We start from the raw sequence: 19,741 nt of genomic DNA, 5'->3' as shown, positions 1-19,741 counted from the left end.
TTATCTGATATGCTTTAGTTTGTTTTGTTTAAAGTTCAATACTGCTGCCCCTCGTTGAAAAATCCAGATTCTACGAATATGCAAATAACAGAAGTTTCCCAGCAACACACAGCCTTTCAGTGCAGCAGCAGACATCCTCAGTGTTTGTGATCTGGAAGTTTCAAGTTCCCACGTCGTATTTGTTTAAGTTTCTAACTGGGCCTCTCCAAACTAGTTGTGATGTCACAAAAACCCCCCAAATCAAACTCAGACTCAAGGTGAGCACAGGTAAACTCTCCCACACAGCAGATGAACATCACTCAGCACAATCAAACTCAAAACTTTCAAGTGAAGCTTAAACAAAAAGAAAATATTGAAATTAGAAAACACACAAACATCCTGCTTAAAGGACGACCTCTTGTGGGCTCCAGCTGAAAATGCTCACCGGTTTGGACGTGTATTGTACCTCCATGCTGCCTCCCTCTCTGAAGCTGCTCACCACAATGACCAGGCTCTTATGAGGGAGCTGCCTCCTGTCAGTGCAGCGCAGACGCCTCAGCGGCAGCGGCGCGGCGGCGCATTCGTCCACTCGCTGACACCGAGACACTCAAGGAGGAATAAATGCCACACATCTGAGACGTAAAAGGTAGGTAAATGAGCTGATCATCGCGAAGCTGCGTTCAATGCACCGGGTGGATCCTCAGCCATGAAATCCTGAGCCACAACCCCTTACAGGAATTAGCCTACCGATGAAGTTCAATGCTGCGTCGTGGAGAAAGAGAAAAAAAAAGGAATCGTTTTATTCTCATCACACACGCCTTTTTTATCCCATATTTAGAAGGGCTTTACCCTTAGTTTTTATTCAGACGCAGATCCCGTACCTCTCATGCGCACATGAATAGGCAGAGCCAGAAGAATGCGTGTATTATTTGAGGTGATAGTAGCTCCTGTGCTTAATGGTGTTCAGGATGTGACTGAAAGGAGATCTGTTGTAACCCACACTGCAGCTGTGTAACAGAGAAGTAACATCACATCCCTCTCGCCCTCAGACCCAAAAGCCCATTAAATAAAAGGGCGTTTCAGACCAGTCCGCCGCTGCGGGGTGATGGTGTGTGTCGCCATCATCAGCAGCTGTCTGGAGGGAGCGCACTGCGCGCAGCTGGATGAGCTGTTGTTACTACGACGTGCCTCCTCCTCTCACTCTCTCGGTGCCGTCTTCATCGCTATCGCAGAGTCATGATGCTGCGGTGAAACTGTGCAGCGCCTGCACTCATCTATTATTGAGCAGCGCTGATAGGTCCTGTCCAGAGAGGTTTAAGGACAATATGCCCCCCCCGCCTTTTGGAAGCCAGTCTTGCCCTGAGTGATCAAAAGAAAGCGGTGTTGGCAAAGCATTTTGCCATTGTTCTCTGTTAAAACACAGTTTTGTGGCAGGCAGGGCAGTGTGTCACTGTAGTGTAATGAGAAGTGGAGCAACCTTTTAGGCCTCTGAGGCGCACTAGGATCCTGCCTTGCTTGGATAGCACAGTGTAATGCGTGCTGAATCGTAGAGTAGTGTACAGTAGTGTATTTACAGACATAAAAGCAGTGCTCTTAAAGCAGGACCACGATGAGATATCTGCTCTGCGCTCAGCTCACTCTCCCGCTACTGTGCTTTTATTTAGTTCCACATGAGCGGATCAGAGGGGACTAAGTTTGCATTCCAGAGAACTGTGTCAGGTCTTAACTTTCTCCTTTTACTGCAGGGTGTGTGTGTGTGTGTGTGTGTGTGGAAGAGCAGCAGGGTGGGAGTGGCTGAGACTCTATCCAGTCACTCAAAGGTCACAGGTTTTCTCTCTGACTAACACCTCTGTGCCAAGAAGCTCAGGTTCATGAAATAAGAAAGAAAATGTTGCTTCCGTGGGAAGATTCGTGTCTGTGCATCTTCGGGTTTCTCAGTTTGTGTGAGTTTTAGTCGGTCAAGAGGGACGTCATAATATGTTAATCAGCAGCTGGTCCTCTGGGTTATCTGAAGTCCATGGACAGCTTGGAGATTATTATCACTATAAATAACACTGGCACACGCTCTGTCGGCCATTCTTTGATTTGTTTGAGCGGTTTTACCCAGCTTACTGGACTGTGTTGCTCGTGTGTGTGTGTGCTTGTAGGGTAGTGTCTGCTTACATGTTATTTGCCACTAAAATAGTGTACAGCTGAAACAATTAGTCAGTTTGTCTGAAACGGAACAATTGGCTCATTGTTTACGCCATTTGTTTTAGTTAAAATGCCAAAGATTCAGTTTCCACGCCAAGTGTGATTATTGGCTGGTTTTCTGTGGCAGTAAATTAAATACTTGGCATTTGAACTGTTGGTTGGACAAAACAGGCAATTGAAGATGTCAGCAATGTCACTGTAAATGACATAGTGTGCCAGTTAATTAAGAAAATAATCAGCAGTGTCATCAGAATTTAAATAATCATTAGCTGTGGCCCCAAAGTAATATTAGTTGTGTGTGTTGTAGTTTATAGATTGCTTTGGAATTGTGAAACAAACAGTAAAGGAAATGAACTAAACACAGCAGACTGCCAGCTGCTGCATCTGGCAGATTATGGCATAATGCCACCAGGGCAGGGTGCACATGAAGGAAGGGAGGCACAAGGCCTAATGGGTGCGAGGGAGGGCACAGATTCCATGGCAACCAGACCTCGGCATGTGCTCTAGATGAGCTAAGAGGCTGAGCTGTGCCTTTTAGGGCGCCAACAGTGCATCAGGAACTTTAATGTAATCTCAAATTCCACGTTTCTTATTTTCCTCACAGATTGGAGGCCAACTTCTTTGTAGCCACATTAAACTAAAACCCCCGCTTTCTCAGTTTTATCAATAATAATAATTTGAGGAATTGGGTCAGCAAGGCATAATGCTGCGAAGAACTTGACCTGATCAGATGTTAGCCATGGAGACCCACACGTATTTGCAGTGTGTTCTCTCTTTGGAATAAAAGAAAATGAGCCCAGCACATGTGCATGTACCTCTGAGCCTGCCATATGTAATTACAGTCGCTTCCACTGTGCAACAGCCTCCTTCCCCTAAACAAGCACATTAATGAGTGTTTGTTTTACGTTAGTGTCACTTTCTGCCCTCATGAATCTCTTCTCTGTGCAGCCAGCCAGAACGGTCTGCGGGAAAGCGACCACGCTTCACTTCACTTTCCACACAGAATCGTCCCTCTCAGAGGACTACTGACTTTTTTTGGATGGACCAGAGGAAACAGGCAGCCGCATGCTTCTAACGTACGTTGTTATGCCCGCATGCCTTATTCATAGTTGTCCGTTGGTTTGTAACTGATAGTTTTTCTTACCCCGTGGCTGCGATTTTCCACATGGCCTGGTTCACTGTGCCTCTGCATGCTCGTCTCTTGGATGAGTGGCTTCTCAGAGGGATCATCTTGGCCCACATACCACTGACACGCGTTCACAGATCAGCACTCAGGGGGTTAACAGTTTTTATTCAACTCAGAGGCTCATTCATTTAACCACACGGGTGCTGGGTGTGATGAGAAGCCGTTGTTTGCTCTCTGTGCCCTCTCCATGTGCCATCCCCTCCAACCTCACTCTCTCTAGACCTACGCATAAGTGTATCATACAGATTTACTCTCAGCAGGGGGTGATTGATTATTGCTGTTAGATGGGGCTGCCTCTGGTGTTGCCAGGGCAACAGCGGACGCTCCAGATGTGGATGGATGAGATGAGACGTGGTTTTACTCTGTCAAAACTCTGCCTTGAGTTTAAAATTTGATGCTGCGAGTGATGCACGTGAGCTTTGATGCTGTGAGGGGTATGTTGCAGTGGTGCAGTATTTATTGAAGTCCTGCATGTATGCAGCTCTGCCTTGTTCGACATATGTTCCCCTGCTTTCAATAGCACAGCTGCATCAGTGGGGACTCTCAGAGAAACTGTGCTCACACTCTGTGTTGCTGTAATGGTTTGTGAGGCAGTTTAACATGGGCTCCCGCCATATTTCCCACAATGGAAGAAGAGAAAAACCCAGCTTGTTTCATCTTAATGGAAATCAGCGATAGTGACGTGTTTTCGTCTAACCATCATTCTCAGAGCGTGATCTCCGTGCTGCTTTGTTGATTCACATCCTAATATGCTGAATGTGCTGTTTCACTGTTTATATGCACCACTGGCTACAGAGATAACAAATAGCCTGTAAATGGCAGAAGGGAGAAGAATAATCCCAGTTAATAAAATGAAAGTGGGCTCGGGGACAGTGATTGGCAGGTGGTTGTCAGGACAACAGCTGGGAGACAGACAGGATGTAGATTGAGGTCTAAATGAATGGTCATGCATGGTGAAGCAATAAGACATGCTCATGTGTCGACACAGCATACATTACAGCCTGGGAAGTGAGTCTGATAGTTTCAGCCCGACCTCATAACGACTAAAAGGAGAATGTCAGGCTGGAGATTTCACACATGAAACTGAGAGTTTGTTGTATTTTTTTAACTGCTAGCTGTTTTTATAACTAGCAGTTGCATAGCAGTTAGAGACAAGGTTAGACCGGAATAAACCCGCCTGGTCCCTACATTAATGACAGATCATTTATCCATCTGCCCTTCCAGAAATATCTCGCCTTAATGTATTATTTGTTAGAAAGCATATTTTAATGCAAACATCACACCCTCTATCTCTTTCTCTCAGGTCAATGTGGCCACCAAAGCAGCTCTCTGGAGTAGTCGTCTGTCATCGTGGATTCCCGAGGCGTGTCTCTGTAGCAAACCACTCCTCCTCCTCGTGAGCGCTGCTGCCGACTTCCTCTCTCTGCCAGTCTCTCTGCTCTCCTCACCCCACCCCCGGCCAGCCGCCGGCTCTGCACTGCGTTGGAATGGACACTGAGTCGACCCACTCAGGCTACTCCTATCACTCAAGCCGCTCGGGGAGATCAAACCGACATGGGTATGCTTCCTGTCTATCCGCCTTCTCATCTGACTTTCCCATGACACAAATGTCTGCTGGATCACACGCTGCACCTCTCACGACAGCCTTTGCTGTGGTATTTCATGCAATGCCTTCAGTGAGTTTGTTGTGTTTGTCTTTGAGCAGGCCTCATGTTGGTTGCAAACAGATAAATCAGATGAGATGCTAAGACAGGGATAGAGCGACAACAAGCTAGAGATTGACACAGCCAGAGTTTGTGGATTAGGGTCGTCACAGCCGAGTGGTTCTAACCTATTTCAGTCTATTCTACAAACGAGAGAATCGCTTAATTCCCATCCTGTCGATTCCTCACTCTTGTGTTTGTTTGCTTGAATGTTTGTTTTTAATCCTTTCTATCCGTTTTTGTCATTCAAGGCTGAAAAAAACAGTTATTATTATTGTTATTATTGAATCATTTGCCTATTATTATACTCATGTGCTTATTAATCATTTGGCCCACGGGGTACAAGGTTGAATCTACAAAATGTCTTGATTTGTCAGACAAATAGCCGAGACCCAGAAATATTTATTTTACTGCCATAAATGACAGAGAAAAGCAGCGGATTTAACAAATTTTATCAAGTTTGGAGCGTCAAAAAGATTAAAATAATAAAACATAATCGATAAACAGTTTTTTTGTTTCAGCTTGTTTTGTTTATTGACGCTTGAGTGGTTATAAACTTCTTTGGAATAACTAAGTAAGCTGATTTTAGGGAGGTTGTGGACTGGGTTGTGTGGTTGTTGGTCAGGCAAAATATGAAATCTAGTAGGAAATCTAACTATATTCACATATCATTGTGGACAAAATGATTAATCTAGAAAATAATCAGCAGATTATATCTTTCAGATCTTAGCTTTATGTGCCTTTGTTCTTGTTGTGCCATTCTCCGAGGTCATTGTGTGTTCGCTCTACTCCAGGGACCGAAGCCGTGAGCGGCACAAGGCCAGCAGCAGCAAAGACAGCAGCCGCTCTGAGAGGTCCGTCGTCATCAACCCCCCTGACACCCCCTCGCAGGACTCCCCTGTTCACAATGGAGAGCCTCTGCCTGGAGAACCCTCACCAGCAGCAGATCATGGAGACGAGGCCCAGGTATTTTCAGTGGAGGTGTACACGGAAGAGAAATGCATGCTGTTTTACAGCCTGATTACTGATTTGTTCCATTAGAATATATCAGGAGGCCCAGTAATCCATCTATGAACTTCCCACCGTGACCTTATAAACTCACACAGCTGGCTGCCCATTGCCACAATGCCTGACACATAATAGCAATGGTGACAAGGGATCAAATAGGTCAGAGGATTAGTATCCCTCTTGTAGGCCTGGACGGATTTGTACAGACAATGATGGTTATATAGTGTGTGTGTGTGTGTGTGTGTGTGTGTGTGTGTGTGTGTGTGTGTGTGTGTGTGTGTGTGAGTGTGTGATACTGAGTATAACTGTCATGCCTTATAGCTTTGAAAGCAGAGCAAATTGGTACCAGTCATTCCATAAAGCTGATTTTGCTGAGCTCTGCAAGCAAAATAGGCTTTCAAGTCAACACAGGGAGGCCAAATGCTGTGATAATGCAGCTCAAAGACAGTGGACTTGTAACTAAGTCAACAGCAGGGATGCATTCAGGAGCAGTTTGACATTTAGGGAAATACGCTCATTAGGCTTTCTTGCATGAGATTGAAAAGTTGATTACACTCACTACTGTGAGTTAGATATGAAGCAGGGAGTAGTAGGGATACAGTTATGTGCCAGGCTGCTTCTTCTAGTTAGATACAACTAGAAGATTTAAGACATTAATTAGTGAGATTTAGAGGTGCTGGTTGGTGTTTTTCTCTAGCTATGGATCGAGTCCGCCCATCCAACTCTTAACAAGGAGGTTAATAAGTATATTTCAAAAAATGTCAGATCGTTCCTTTCAATGCAGGCAAGTGGGTACATCGGAGTAGAAGTTAAAGAAAGCTGAATGGGAAGCAAAACGACAACCAAAGGAGGAAGAAGAAGAGTTATAGATATCATTCGAGAGAGAGAGAGAGAACTCTGCCTTGGGCTGCCTTCACAGGCTCGCTGACCTACTTGAAATCTGTAGTAAAAAGAGAGCAGTTTGTCATTGTGTCTACTGTTGGTGTGTAAGAAAAAAAGTGTGTGTCTGGGAAGTGCAAGGTGCCTGCAAAAGTGAGTATAAAGTGTTATTTAATGTGATTAGGATGGGAACACGTCTTCAGCCAAACAATTTCTGAGAGGTCTGACCCATTTTGCCGTCTCCGCTCAGCATCTCCTTCTGGCCAGGCGGCCACATTCCACCATGTCATGTGATTGTCAGCCTGTAGCTTATGTCCATTGTCCGCAGTGTAAGGTAATCTGCCATTGTACTGCCTTAGCCCTCGAGACAAATGTGTCCAAATGGCACAGCAGCAACACCGCCATTACCAGAACCACCACAGCCGCCAGGGTCCACCCGAGCAAGTGCCTTTTCTCTGTTAGATGGCAGATTTGCTGTAACACTAACAGGCTCGAGTGCAGAGAGACGTTCTCACAGACCGAGATTAGCTTCAGCATCCCCCGCCAAACGCCACTTTGAGGAAAGCTGATATGAATAATCCTTCATGTTTACACGCATGCCTATGACATAAGGATATGGTCTTGGACTACAGCTTCTGTGCATGTGTGAGTGAGTCATAGAGAGAGCGCCAAGCCTGTTACTGAAACTGTCCATGCTGCTTTGTGAGACTAAACGCTGTGAGCGCCAGAAGGCAGCAGCTTCAATTCACAGTGTTAGCTCTAGCAAACACCAAAGCATATTGGGGGGTGGCACATATTCTTTTTCTTGCATTTTAGGCTGCACTTCTTTCCACTTCTCATTGAATACATGGACACACAGACACCTACTCATACCTGCTACACTCACATCTTTTTATACAGTGTAGAAATAACACAAGAACGGAGTACATTTTAGGAAAACTGCCAGGCATTTTAAACTAAGGCCGTTTGTTTTTGTCCCACACACACACTGATGCTAATCTGCTCACCAACATCCAACGTGTGAATGTTATTTTAGCCTCCATCCGGGCTACTATTGTGTCTTGCAGCTGATAAAACTGAGTAGTGTGTGTACTGTATGTGTGAGTCTCTGTGAATGGTGCTAATCAGCACGTTGTTGTGTTGTTGTGCCTTGTGATGGTAGATCAGGACCAACCATAGTCCATATTCACCCTGTGCCAAGACTGCCAAGCAAGCAGCAGCAGCTCTCTCTCTCTCTGTCTCTCTCTGTCCTGTCTGTTTCATTCTCTCCCATTTACTTACTCTTTTTTCAAGCTTCACTGTATATAGAGATTAGGTGCGATTAGTGGAGCTCTAATCTTTGGGATTTACCCACTGAGACTTAATGGCTGGTTTTGACAGTGTATTAGCTTGGTAGCAGACTCGGACTGGCCATTGGATGCACTGGGAGAGTTCCCAGTGGCTTGGCAAGCTGATTGGCTTTCAGTCTCAAGCCAGTGTGAAATGGGTGAATGAAAGAGGAGATAACTCAGGGGAGCTACAGTACCTCAGAGCTGCAGACTGTCAGCTCTGGCAGCCTTTAACCTGATGGTATGATCTCTGTTTGTCATCTCACTTGGTTGTACACACGTACATATCAACACAATGTTCAGTCTGATAAAACACTTAACTGAAAGCACTTGATGGAGCTGATTTGTAGAAGTCACCAGAAAATTATCTGCAGCAGTGATAACGTCCACAGAGTTTCCTCTTCATCTTCAGGAAGAGGTAGAGGTCTGAGGGCACCACGCTCACCCAGTGTTGTATGTGGTCTGGAGTGGCGTTAGGTGCCTGGCCTGTCGGGAGGTGAGGAAAGTCTGTCTGCAGAAACTTTGTTAAGGAGAATAAAATGTCCAGATTGAGCATGATGAACGCAGACTGTTTGAAAAGATCCACTATATATTGCAGATGTACATTTACCTGAACTGTCTAAAATGATTTTTCACAGTAAACATTTTGACTTGGCATGTTTTGAAAAGCACATGTGTTTTTGTCAATATTAATGGTGACTCTTAGTCCTATTCAAGTGTCCCTGTGATGTGACTGTGAGCTAACATGTACAATACCAGGACCCTGAAATCGAAGCAGCTAAATGTAATTCAGATACCATTAACTTAATCATACTTGTGATTTTCCTACCGTGACGTGTCAAAATGACTTCCTTGCAGCCTTCCTTCGTGCTGTAATTGATAATATCCTTTACTGTATGTGTGAATTAGGATGTTCACCCATGCTAGCATTATCAGGTTATTTTTTCAGGTGAAGATATGCAACCAACTTAAAGTACAGGAAAATAAAATAAGCTAAATTTCTTCCTCCTCTTTCATCCAGCAACAACAAAACTGTGCCTCACAGCTGATGTTCTCACAGAGCGGTTTCTCTGCAGAGTCTTTATCATCACCAATAGTGCAGTGTTCAAATACATCCAAACTCAAGATTCTTTTATTTATGTTGTTAAACAGCTTAAGGCTGTTTATTGCAACATGCTCAACCTCTTTGCTCAAGGTGAATATTTTCAGCTGACAGGAATACACTTTGCATTGACTTGCATATGATCAGGCCGCCTTAAAAATTTGTTTCGTGTTTGGTGTGAACACAAGAGATTTATTTTAAATGGGCATTATGACCGCAGAGATTTGCACATGTTGGACAGATTTTTTCTGTAAAAAAACAAAGCAAAACAGATAACGGAAACCCTGGTAACAACAGAGCAAACTTAATCTGCTGATGAACACTGTGTGACACTGTCAGAAGCTCAAGAACAAGCCAATACAGTGCATATTGTTTAGTCGACTCATGTTTCCAGGATTAAGACTTAACTATCAGTTTCAATCACTGATTGATCACAGACCCTGTTACAATGGTTGGGACCCTGTTAAAAGAGTTGGCATAAGAAAGAAAGGCAACAAAAGAGGATAAAGATAGACGAATAGAAATGACATTGCTTACTAAATGGAGTTGACACTACACTTACATAGCTGACCTCTGGTTTCTTGCAGACAGATGCCCAGAATGAAAAGCTGCTTCTGCACATGTGCACGCACACACACACACACACACACACACACACACCACCACCACCACCACCTCCTGTCTCATTTATCTCATACCTTAACCATTACCACCCTCCCCCTCGCTCCCTTTCCCTCCCTCACTTCCTGTCACGCTCATTCATCTTCTGGCTCCTGATGTCATCCGCTCCTCCAGCATGGCTGAGTTAATTAGCCGTGAACAGTAATAGAAGGCAAAATTCATATTTATTTACCATATTCATGCTGCATTTTCCCGATTGGAAAGATGCAAAGACGATATTGACTTTATATTTCACATTCCACGAGTAGCAGCAGGTTTTCACTTTGCCTGAGGAAGTTAAATTAGCTTCTTAATAACCTGAGATGGCACAGTTTGCAGTGGGATACAGCAGACAGGTGAGAACTTCTGTTGCCATCTTCTGTCTGTGTTTCAGCGTGTCTGGTTTCACCGCAGCTACATCAGGCCCATATGTTTTGAGTTTGAGGCTTTTCAGACTGTTTGATGTGCTCAGGTGCACATGCGTGTGCACACGTGTGTGAAGCCGTGAAGGCTTATCTGTTCAGCTTGTCATTTTCCCCAGCCCTCATTCCTCTCTCTGCAGCTGGGGCTCCTCTGATTTGTTGAAGTCAGAGGGATATACAATGCTGTGACACTCACTGTGACAGTGAGGGACAATGAATGGCTAATTACTCGAATTAATGACAGGCAGACAAAAAAAAATGAATGGTTCTTCAGAGCAAATTTGTCATTAATTTATACTGCATGCATCTCTTTGTTGGAAAGCTTTATGCTTAAAATGACCCTGCTGGCTAGGAGGAAAAAATGACTCTAATTTGCAGTGATGGGCCTGGAAAGCTTCAGCTTTTGTTGTTGTGATTCAGTGTGTGTTTGTGGTTGTGTGTGCCCATATATGTCAGTGTGCATCAACGTTACTGCACTTCCCAACCTGTCATATTATATTAGTTCAATGGGACTCCAAACCCTGTCATAATGAGGCAAAACCGCAGGAAAATCAAATAGCACAAAGAATGTGCTGTGTGCTCAGTGCAGAGAGTCTATGCTGATTGCTTGTGCAGGAGTAAAGAAGGACAATGGTGGCAATGTTGAAAGTCAGATTTGGGTTTTAATTTATTTGTTGATTTGTCAGATTTTCATGAGTTTTACCCTGTTTTGTCAGCTATTTTTAAATTACGAAAAAGAAAACACTACCCCTGAAGGTATCCAGCATAGCAGATGGTTTTCTTTGCAAGATTATTAGATTATCTTTTCCGCCGAGAACAACTGAACATCCTTTGGCTTTATTGGAAACTGATGAATTGAACATTTAAGTAAAAGTTATAAATATCTGAAACACCCTATAAAACAACTAAAATAGAGGTGGACAGAATTATTGCCAACATTTTTATATTTTCAGTAGATCAAATAACAGTGTGTAATGTGAAAGGAGACACCCTTAGAGACAAAACCACAATGTACTTTTATGGTGCATTTTAGCATCTTTGGTTTGGTTTGGCATCTTAGTTCCTTGGTTTTCCTGCACATTCTGCTATCACCAGTCTTGTTTCCAAATGCAGCAGCAAGCTGTTTTTAGCAGAAAGGTTGTGATAAACCCGCTTCACATGACCTGTCCGGCACCAAACGGCAGACAAAGTTAGCAGTAAGAAGCGGTATAGAAAATGGATGGATGGATGGATGTTTGGTCAATTAATGCAGCTATAAAAATGCAAAAAAAAAACCAAAACAAGACATTCCAACATACCCAAACATATATTGATGACTTGTAACATGCCCCCTCTCCTCATGTCTTTCACTCCTCCTTCAGGATGATAACTGGGGGGAGACCACCACCGCAGTGACAGGAACCTCAGAGCTGAGTATTTCCCAGGAAGAAGTGGTCGGACTGGGTAAAGGCATACAGGACCGCACCCAAGGCTTCCGCCGCTACCTTCCCCTAGCTTTGGGTATATGTGTGGGGTTGCTGGTGTTGGCCACGCCCTTGGTGTTCCTGCTTCTTCCAGCTGTCATGTGGCCCGACAGACTGCAGGCTTGTGGCGCTGCCTGCGAGGGTCTGTTCCTTTCTATCTCGTTCAAGCTCCTCATCCTTCTGGTGGCCATTTGGGCCTTGTTTCTTCGACCAGGCCGCGCCAGCCTGCCCAGAGTGTGTGTGTATCGTGCCTTCCTCACCACTCTTACACTCCTGCTCACCATGTCATATTGGCTTTTCTATGGGGTTCGGATACTTGATGCTCAGGTGGGTTTGAATGTGTGATCTAGTAAGAGCATTACAAATGTCTTATTTATGGGTTTAAGAAAAACTGTCTTTGGGTTTACATTTCATTGTATCTTTCCTGGTTGAATATATGATAGAAAATAAAGAGGAGGTTTTTCATTAAAGCTGTGATGTGGTCTAAGCAGGACGAGGACTACCATGGTATCGTCCAGTTTGCTGTGTCCCTCGTGGACTCCCAGCTGTTTGTCCACTACCTGGCCGTTGTGCTGCTGGAGCTTCGTCACATCCAGCCCTGCTACAGCGTGTCTGTCATTCGCTCCACTGACGGAGAGACGCGTTACTACAACATTGGACAGCTAAGGTACAAACGTTCATTCACTGTAATTACCTCCTTTGTGTGCTTTATATACAGATTATGATGGAAAAAAAAGAATTGGAGAAGGAAAAATTTGAAAGATACTATGGATATAATCCTTTTACAGTTTCCACAATATGACCTTTCCGTACCATACACATTGAGATACACACACTGTCACTCTGTTGCAGTCATTACACTCTATCAAGATGACTTATGTGTGTAATAAATGTCCACATGGAAGACTGGCACAGGCGCTAATTCAGTTACTCATCAGCCTCCTCGTCTAGTTTCCTCAAGGCAAGCTATTCTCAGATTTTGGGGGGGGGGTGTTCAGATTGTATCACCATCCAATAACCTGCAGAGCCACTGAGATTTTACACATCAAAATTTGCTTTCAGGTCTTGGGCGGTAGTACTGCTTATATGAACAAAGTTGCATGAAGCCATTTGTGGCTCCTGGGAGAGCTGCTGGACTTCTGATAAACTGCCTCAAGTGATGTCTTTTGAGTCAGTCGAAGACTTTGAGTCTGAAAATGAAAAAAGTGTGGGGGTTCAGAGTAGAATAGGAGAGAAGTGAGCTTACTACACCTCTGTAGCCCACTCCTCGTCTGTGCTTGAAGCTGACAGCCACTTCTAGCACGACACACTAGAATTTCTGACCAAACTGTCAGCATTCAAGTTGCTTTGTGGGTAATGAAGGCACAAGGATGGAAAATACATGGAATATAGAAGGCAAAGTTTGTGTAAACTGTCCATCATGAGTAGGAGTCCAGTGCTAAATTGGGACAGAATTCTTTTAATAAAATCAGTATTTTAATTACACATAGGTCCTCATCAGGCAAAAAAGGTAAACCTCAGTTTCCTGTTCAGTTGGTACAAGGATATAATATAAATCCTATTCCTAATGGCTCTGAGTTTTATCTCTCTGTCTGTCTCTCATCTCACACAGCATTCAGAGGGCTGCTCTGTCCATTTTGGAGTATTACTACAGAGATTTTCCAATCCATAACCCATCACTTCTCTCTGCCTCAAAGCACCGGGCTGCCAAACACCTGGCTGGGTTAAAGGTCTACAACGTGGACGGTTAGTTGCGTCATCTGTCGCAATAATGACCTCCTGTGTTATGTAACATTTCTATTGTTGTCCCCTTTGTTGTTACATGCCCTGGTTTGCCAGGTTTTCCACTCTTTCTGCTCTGTTGTTGGTGATGTTTTCTTTCCCATGTCCATCTTTTTCCATGAGCAGCTTTTAAAAACAAACTGAGAACATACCTTTTGGACAGTAAGTACAGTTAAAAGTCCTCAGAATACCTCTACACTGCACACTAATTTCATGGTTCAGTTCACTTTAGTGCACTCTGAAGCCTTCGTCATACTGCATCTGCAGCAAGCACTACTACTACTCTCTCACACACACACACACACACACACTCACTCACTCCATCTGATATATTGCCTCCCAGCTCCCATGTATGGACATCCTGTAGTGCCACATATTGCACTCTTTCTAAAAAGGGTCTTTCACTCGCCACCCATCAGTCCCTCATCCGCTGCACAACACTACAAATTTGATGATCTATGGTAGGGATGTAGTCTGGTATATGGCGTCCTGATAGGTACCTCCCATCCATCCACCCCACCCCCCTTCCCTATCAAAGTGCAGCGGAGAGGCCTCTAGAGGGCTGTGGAATTTCAAGCCTTAAATAATTCATCAGAGTAACGCTCATTCCTCACATACTCCCACATCTCTCCTTCCTCCCGCTCAGCTTGTCTCCAGCTCGGCTCGCTCTCACTTTCTCCCCCTTCTTTATTTCATTTTTTGCTCGCTTCAGCCCCCACCCCCATCACCCTCTCTCTCCATATCTCTCATTCAAAGTCATTCACAGGCAGCTCTTCTCATAGCATGAATATGTAGGCCATGAAGTTAAACAGACTGCTGTTTACCCATATTTTCAGTGGAAAATATTCACATTGCTTAATGTGCAAATGATCTGACAGCATTCTTTCCACAGTGTGCAATAGGATTGTTTTTCATCCATGGTTTATTACTACATTCAATGGGTTTTTCTCACCTGCATACACATGCACAAACACACATATGCAGATCAGATTATTAATGATTTATATTCTTACCTGACCTGCAGCGTTTACTCTCCATAACCTCCCCCAAACTCTACTGATCTTCATGAATATGGACCAGAATCCCCCCACAATAAAATGCCAGGAACTCTAATATATTGCTGTACAAGCTCCATTAGCTTTATGGATTTGTCTCACAAACCAGTAAATTCACAGATCAGACAAGAACTATGGCCTTTGAAGTGTAAAATGATGAATATTTAATCCACAGCTCAATAAAAAGGTTCTGTCTTCCAAGTCTGTGGATAAATGTGCATGCTTCCAGTGGCAATTGCCTCTTTTCTCAGTGCTATAATTAACATTTTCTGTGACTGAGACACATGATCTGGCAGGATGCCCCAGATAAGTAACAAACATTAACATACACTCCTCTCAACTCTTTCTCAAAAGTCAGCGGAGTGTATAAGGGACACAATACTGATAAACGAGGATGATTCACAGTTGTTTTACACCACCTGCGATGTTTAAGATCTTAGCTCTCCTCTCATCCGACCTTTTCTGTCCATGATTCAGTTAGAGATACAGCCCATCAATCAGCGTCTGGTGGGGTCAGGGGCTGCTAACCCCCAGTGCCAGCAAATTACCAATTTGCCTCTGTCCTTTCCTTTTGGTGCAGCCCCGGGGAGCACAGCAGGAGCACAGCCTGGAAATGGCAATCAGTCACGGGCCATGGTTACAGCTGCAGCCAAACGCAAAGACGCTGCCCACAGTGAGCTGTACTACGAAGAGGCCGACTACGAGAGGAGAGTCCGTAAACGCAGAGCCAGGTGAGTCACAGGAGCAAATGACAGGAGGTCGGGGCGCAGATCAAAAGAGTCTGTCAGATCCTTTGTACCCCAAGACACAAATGTCATGTCTTGTTTTGCCGAAAGGACAGGTTCACACGCTGAAGCAGTTTTTCTTGATGTAATGAATCCCTCTGTTCATACAAGACATTAGAAGATCCATTTCTAATAGGCTGTGAATGTAAGTGATGGGGGACAAAATCCACAGTCCTCCTTTGTGCAAAGGTGTATTCAAGTGTTTCCTTGAAATGAATATGAGGCTTCAGCAGTCTCATTCAGTGAAGTGGACATCTTCCAATAATTAATACTTTTAATTGCTAGTATGAAAAGGAAGAGCAATTAGAGCAAGCAAGACCTGTTTCAGTGTACATACGAGGACCTCACATACTGGAACCTGTCCTTTAAAAAGCGCTGTAATGAACTTGTCATTCATTATGTGCTCTCATGCACAAAGGAATAAAATAAGTTTGATAAACCAGGAAATAGTGTGAACTACCAGATTTAAACTGTTGAGGAGGCTCTTCTCCCGTCAGATTAGTCTGTAAAAAATATATTTAAATTTTTCATTCATGCCCAACTGCAGGGATGGCAATATAAATATCCAGCAAAAGTTCCAACTTAACATCTTCTCATCCCGTGTTTGTACAATGTTAGACATTATAAAATTTACAGTGAGGAGCGAGATGAGCAAACATCAGACTCACGATTGTTCCAGTAGCAAATTTTTAAATCTGTTACTGATGCAGTGATAACAAGAACAAAAACACTTTCCACGGACTTTCTGTAACAGACTCATGTCTGAATGTGAAGAAGGTTGCACTGGTACATAACAGCAGATTAAAGTGTTGACGGCTGAGAGAACGCTGACTGCTGTGTGTATGTTCCTTCTTTGTCAGGCTGGTGGTGGCCGTGGAGGAGGCCTTCACACACGTCCGACGGATGAAAAAAGAGGATGAGCGCGCAACACCGTCTGACATTATGGATGTGCGTGAAGCAGCTCTGGCCATATTTCCCTCCATGGCCCGTGCCCTGCAGAAGTACCTCCGCACCACCAGGAGGCAGCACTGCCACAGCATGGAGAGCATCCAAAAGCACCTTGCTTTCTGCCTCATCAATAACATGAGCCCAAAGGCAAGTTTCACTTTGAACCTCAAACTAGATAGCTGAAATTCTTATAAGGATATACGTGCATGTGTGTTGTTAGTGTTTACTTACTTTATGACTTAAAGGACAATTTCACTTTGCTTAGTACTTATTTAACTTATTGTTGAGTTTGCTGCAGTCTGGGAACACTGATTTTGGGGCAACAAACAGGCCAGTAAATATGAGTTTTGAAAATCCAACCGTTTGTATACAAACCAACACTTTAGCCTGATTATATGTGCAACTTTTGAACTGAGACTGTTGCACTAAGCTCCACTTTTTCATTTTTTACATGTACATCTACTCAATGGCATGAAGTACAGATGGCACAGCATCAGGCAGCTTGTGTTTCTTGCCTCATCTGTTTTTAGTGATGTTGTGATACTTACATGATCTCATTGATTAATATGGTAGGTATTGCAATTAGGAGTGGTGGTCAAAACTGTGCAAATATGCCCCCTCTCACGTTGTGACTAAAATATCCTTTAAACCATCCAGTATTTTTGAAAATTTTATTTTCAGTATTGTGCTGTTTCTTGAATATTGAATGCGTCATTGGCTGTTTCTGTGTGTCCAGGCCTTCCTCGAAGCCTACCTGGCCCCAGGTCCCACCCTGCAGTACGGCCCTGAGCGCTGGATGGCTGACCAGTGGATACTGGTCAGTGAGGCTTCAGTCACTGGTGGCATAAAGGAGGGGACAGAGTTCCTACTGAAGTGTCTTGACTTCAGCCTAGCTGTGACCGTCAAGAGAATCCCTTACATCCGACTGACTGAGGAGTACGTTGACCCCAAGTCTCACAAGTTTCTACTGCTGCTCCAATCAGAAACCTCAGTTTAACAGTGACAGAGTCGACCAGTGCTGCTGATCTGGACTGTTACAGTTATCTGTTTGACTTTTTCAAAACTGGCTTTTTGTACTTTTTTTGTACTTCTGTTTGTGTAATTTTCTCACATGGAGTATGTTTCTGTCCTCGTCTTCATCTCGGGCGTCATGACAGACGATAACCAAACCGTAAAACAAGAGGGAACATGCTTGGCTTTCTCTGTCCTGACATTTTCAGAACACAGTTCAGGTATTCCTCTATGCACGAACAGATTGCAAATTTTCCACTTCCTTTATTTGCATGTGCCAGTGTGTGCCTGCATGGGAGAGTTCATGATTTAGGAGTGAGTGTGTGTGTGTGTGTGTGTGTGTGTGTGTGTGTGATTTACAATATAAAAGTAAGTGTGTGTCTTGAATGTAGTGAACACCTGGCATCTGTCTCTGCCTGTCTCTTCTGTCTCCCTGGGGGTTGCTATGGTAACCAGGACATTTGATATAACCCTGAACATGTTTCACCAAATCTGCTCTTTTTCAGTCTTATCAATGATTATTTAACTGTCCTGTATTACAGATGTCTGTACAGTATTTATATGTGAATATATTTTATCCCTTTACTTACCTTTACCAATACCTTTTCTAGCAATATTGTGCTTGAATGATTTTTTTTTTTTTTTAACCTTGTCAGTCTGCGCTGTATTTGTGGCGATAACTGGACTGTAAATAGAGATGAAGATGTAAATCACTGGACAGAAATCACTGGAGTCTCTTGGACTGAATGCCAAACACAGTGCAGGTGAATATAGAGTCTGACCAACAGACACTCAATATGTTTGGGTTTGTACAGTTAAGTGTGTGCACTGATGTTTCAGTAGGCTAGCAGAGAGACTAAATGTTTGGACGGATATGAGGTCCATGTGGTCGATCCTTTTTTTATATCTCCACCTTTTTAAAACACAAAAGATACACCACTGATTTTCATCTTAATTCATCATGAACGGGGTGTATTATAAGAGTTTCTCTCTGCATAATGTAAATCCTGTCAGCCAAGTTAAATATACTCAGCCGTGAGCACAAGACAATGCTTAAGGATGTTAATGTTTCAAAAAGATTTAGGATGTTCTCTCCAAATCCCTCTCCAAAAGGAATAGTCGCTTATCTCATGCTGACGAGCGTTTAAACAAGTGTTGAAAATCAATCATTTAGTGCAAATCACTAAATCTTTACATACATTTACAGCTCAACTCAGCGTCAGTATTCCTGTTGTCAGTATTTTGTCTCGGTGTCACACTACTGCCACCCATCTGCAGCTACTGGAACAGGAAAGTTGTCCCGAGAGTCGACTAAACTGTTCATTTGTATGAATATTTGATCTGTATTTTTAAAACCCTTTGTACTTATGAGACCTCTTATGTTGTAAATTTATATTTACACAAGTGTTACCGTGGTCACTGGCAGTGTAGTTTTGTTTAGGCTTTAGGAGTGTCAATGGTCGTAAATAGTTCTTGACTACACATGTGCCTCAGTTTTATATATTTAGGATAGCATATTCAGCATACATGTACAGTTTTCAAGTGTGTGTGTGTGTGTGTGAGAGAGAGAGAGAGAGAGAGAGAGGAGTGTGGGGGTGGGGGTAAAAAAGAAAGAAAGGGAACATAATGAAGAAAGAGATTGCTTTCCTAGATGTCATGCAGCTGACTGGTCACAAGTCTCAAGTTGTCCCTGTCATCTTTTGTACAACAAAACATGTAAAAACACAACTACTGTGTCAAAGTCACATTTGTAAAAAAAGAAGAAGAAAAAAAAGATAATAAATAAATAAATATTTGTACTGACCTTTTTATGGCATTTGATTGTCATTGTGGTTTTCTGTAATAATAAGTGGGTCACCTGGTATCCTTTAATGAGATGGTCAGCATTTATAATCGCAGATCCTGAATCCCCAAAATAACTGATTGAATGACTTTACCTGAAAACGGTCTCACTTGAATTCGTTAGATCAAAGTTGTGCAAATATGTTGTGTTATTAAAATGTGACACACTCATGTAACTTTGTAGTGAGTAGTTTCAGTGTTAAAAGCTGTTAAACTAGTTAGAAAGAGGTGGGCAACACACATTTCCTGTCATTGCTTTGTAATGTTATACCCAACTCAATGCCACAGAAAGATGACTTTTCTTGCACCTTCAGTAAATAAGCTGACTATAAGTATGTTAGTGTTCAGAATCAGACATGGGGTGAAGATTTAAGCATTTAAAAAGAACATGTTGC

The 19,741-nt window shown here is 43.3% G+C and overlaps 1 protein-coding gene across 1 annotated transcript; it reads left to right on the top strand.

Moving 5' to 3' along the window:
- Positions 1-425: 425 nt before the first annotated feature.
- Positions 426-19,308, top strand: LOC124067394 (vang-like protein 1). The gene is made up of 9 exons (XM_046404711.1): positions 426-625; positions 4,662-4,916; positions 5,856-6,027; positions 11,822-12,250; positions 12,415-12,590; positions 13,536-13,669; positions 15,341-15,491; positions 16,406-16,640; positions 17,230-19,308. The coding sequence occupies exons 2-9, from the start codon at positions 4,846-4,848 to the stop codon at positions 17,488-17,490; spliced, it is 1,629 nt and encodes a 542-aa protein (XP_046260667.1). The 5' UTR covers positions 426-625; positions 4,662-4,845; the 3' UTR covers positions 17,491-19,308.
- The last annotated feature ends 433 nt before the right edge of the window (positions 19,309-19,741 follow it).

The sequence above is a fragment of the Scatophagus argus genome, chromosome 11 (genome assembly GCF_020382885.2).
Source record: "Scatophagus argus isolate fScaArg1 chromosome 11, fScaArg1.pri, whole genome shotgun sequence".
In the NCBI taxonomy this organism is placed as follows: Eukaryota; Metazoa; Chordata; class Actinopteri; family Scatophagidae; genus Scatophagus; species Scatophagus argus.
The sequence above is the reverse complement of the archived record's forward strand: the minus strand, read 5'-3'. Positions and strand labels throughout refer to the sequence as shown.

Bases quoted from the DNA above. Each gene is read 5' to 3' on its own strand.
- LOC124067394 (XM_046404711.1), top strand. From the start codon at position 4,846: ATGGACACTGAGTCGACCCACTCAGGCTACTCCTATCACTCAAGCCGC. The intron at 6,028-11,821 runs GTATTTTCAGTG...CTCCTCCTTCAG, and splicing joins ATCATGGAGACGAGGCCCAG to GATGATAACTGGGGGGAGAC. The intron at 15,492-16,405 runs GTGAGTCACAGG...CTTCTTTGTCAG, and splicing joins GTCCGTAAACGCAGAGCCAG to GCTGGTGGTGGCCGTGGAGG.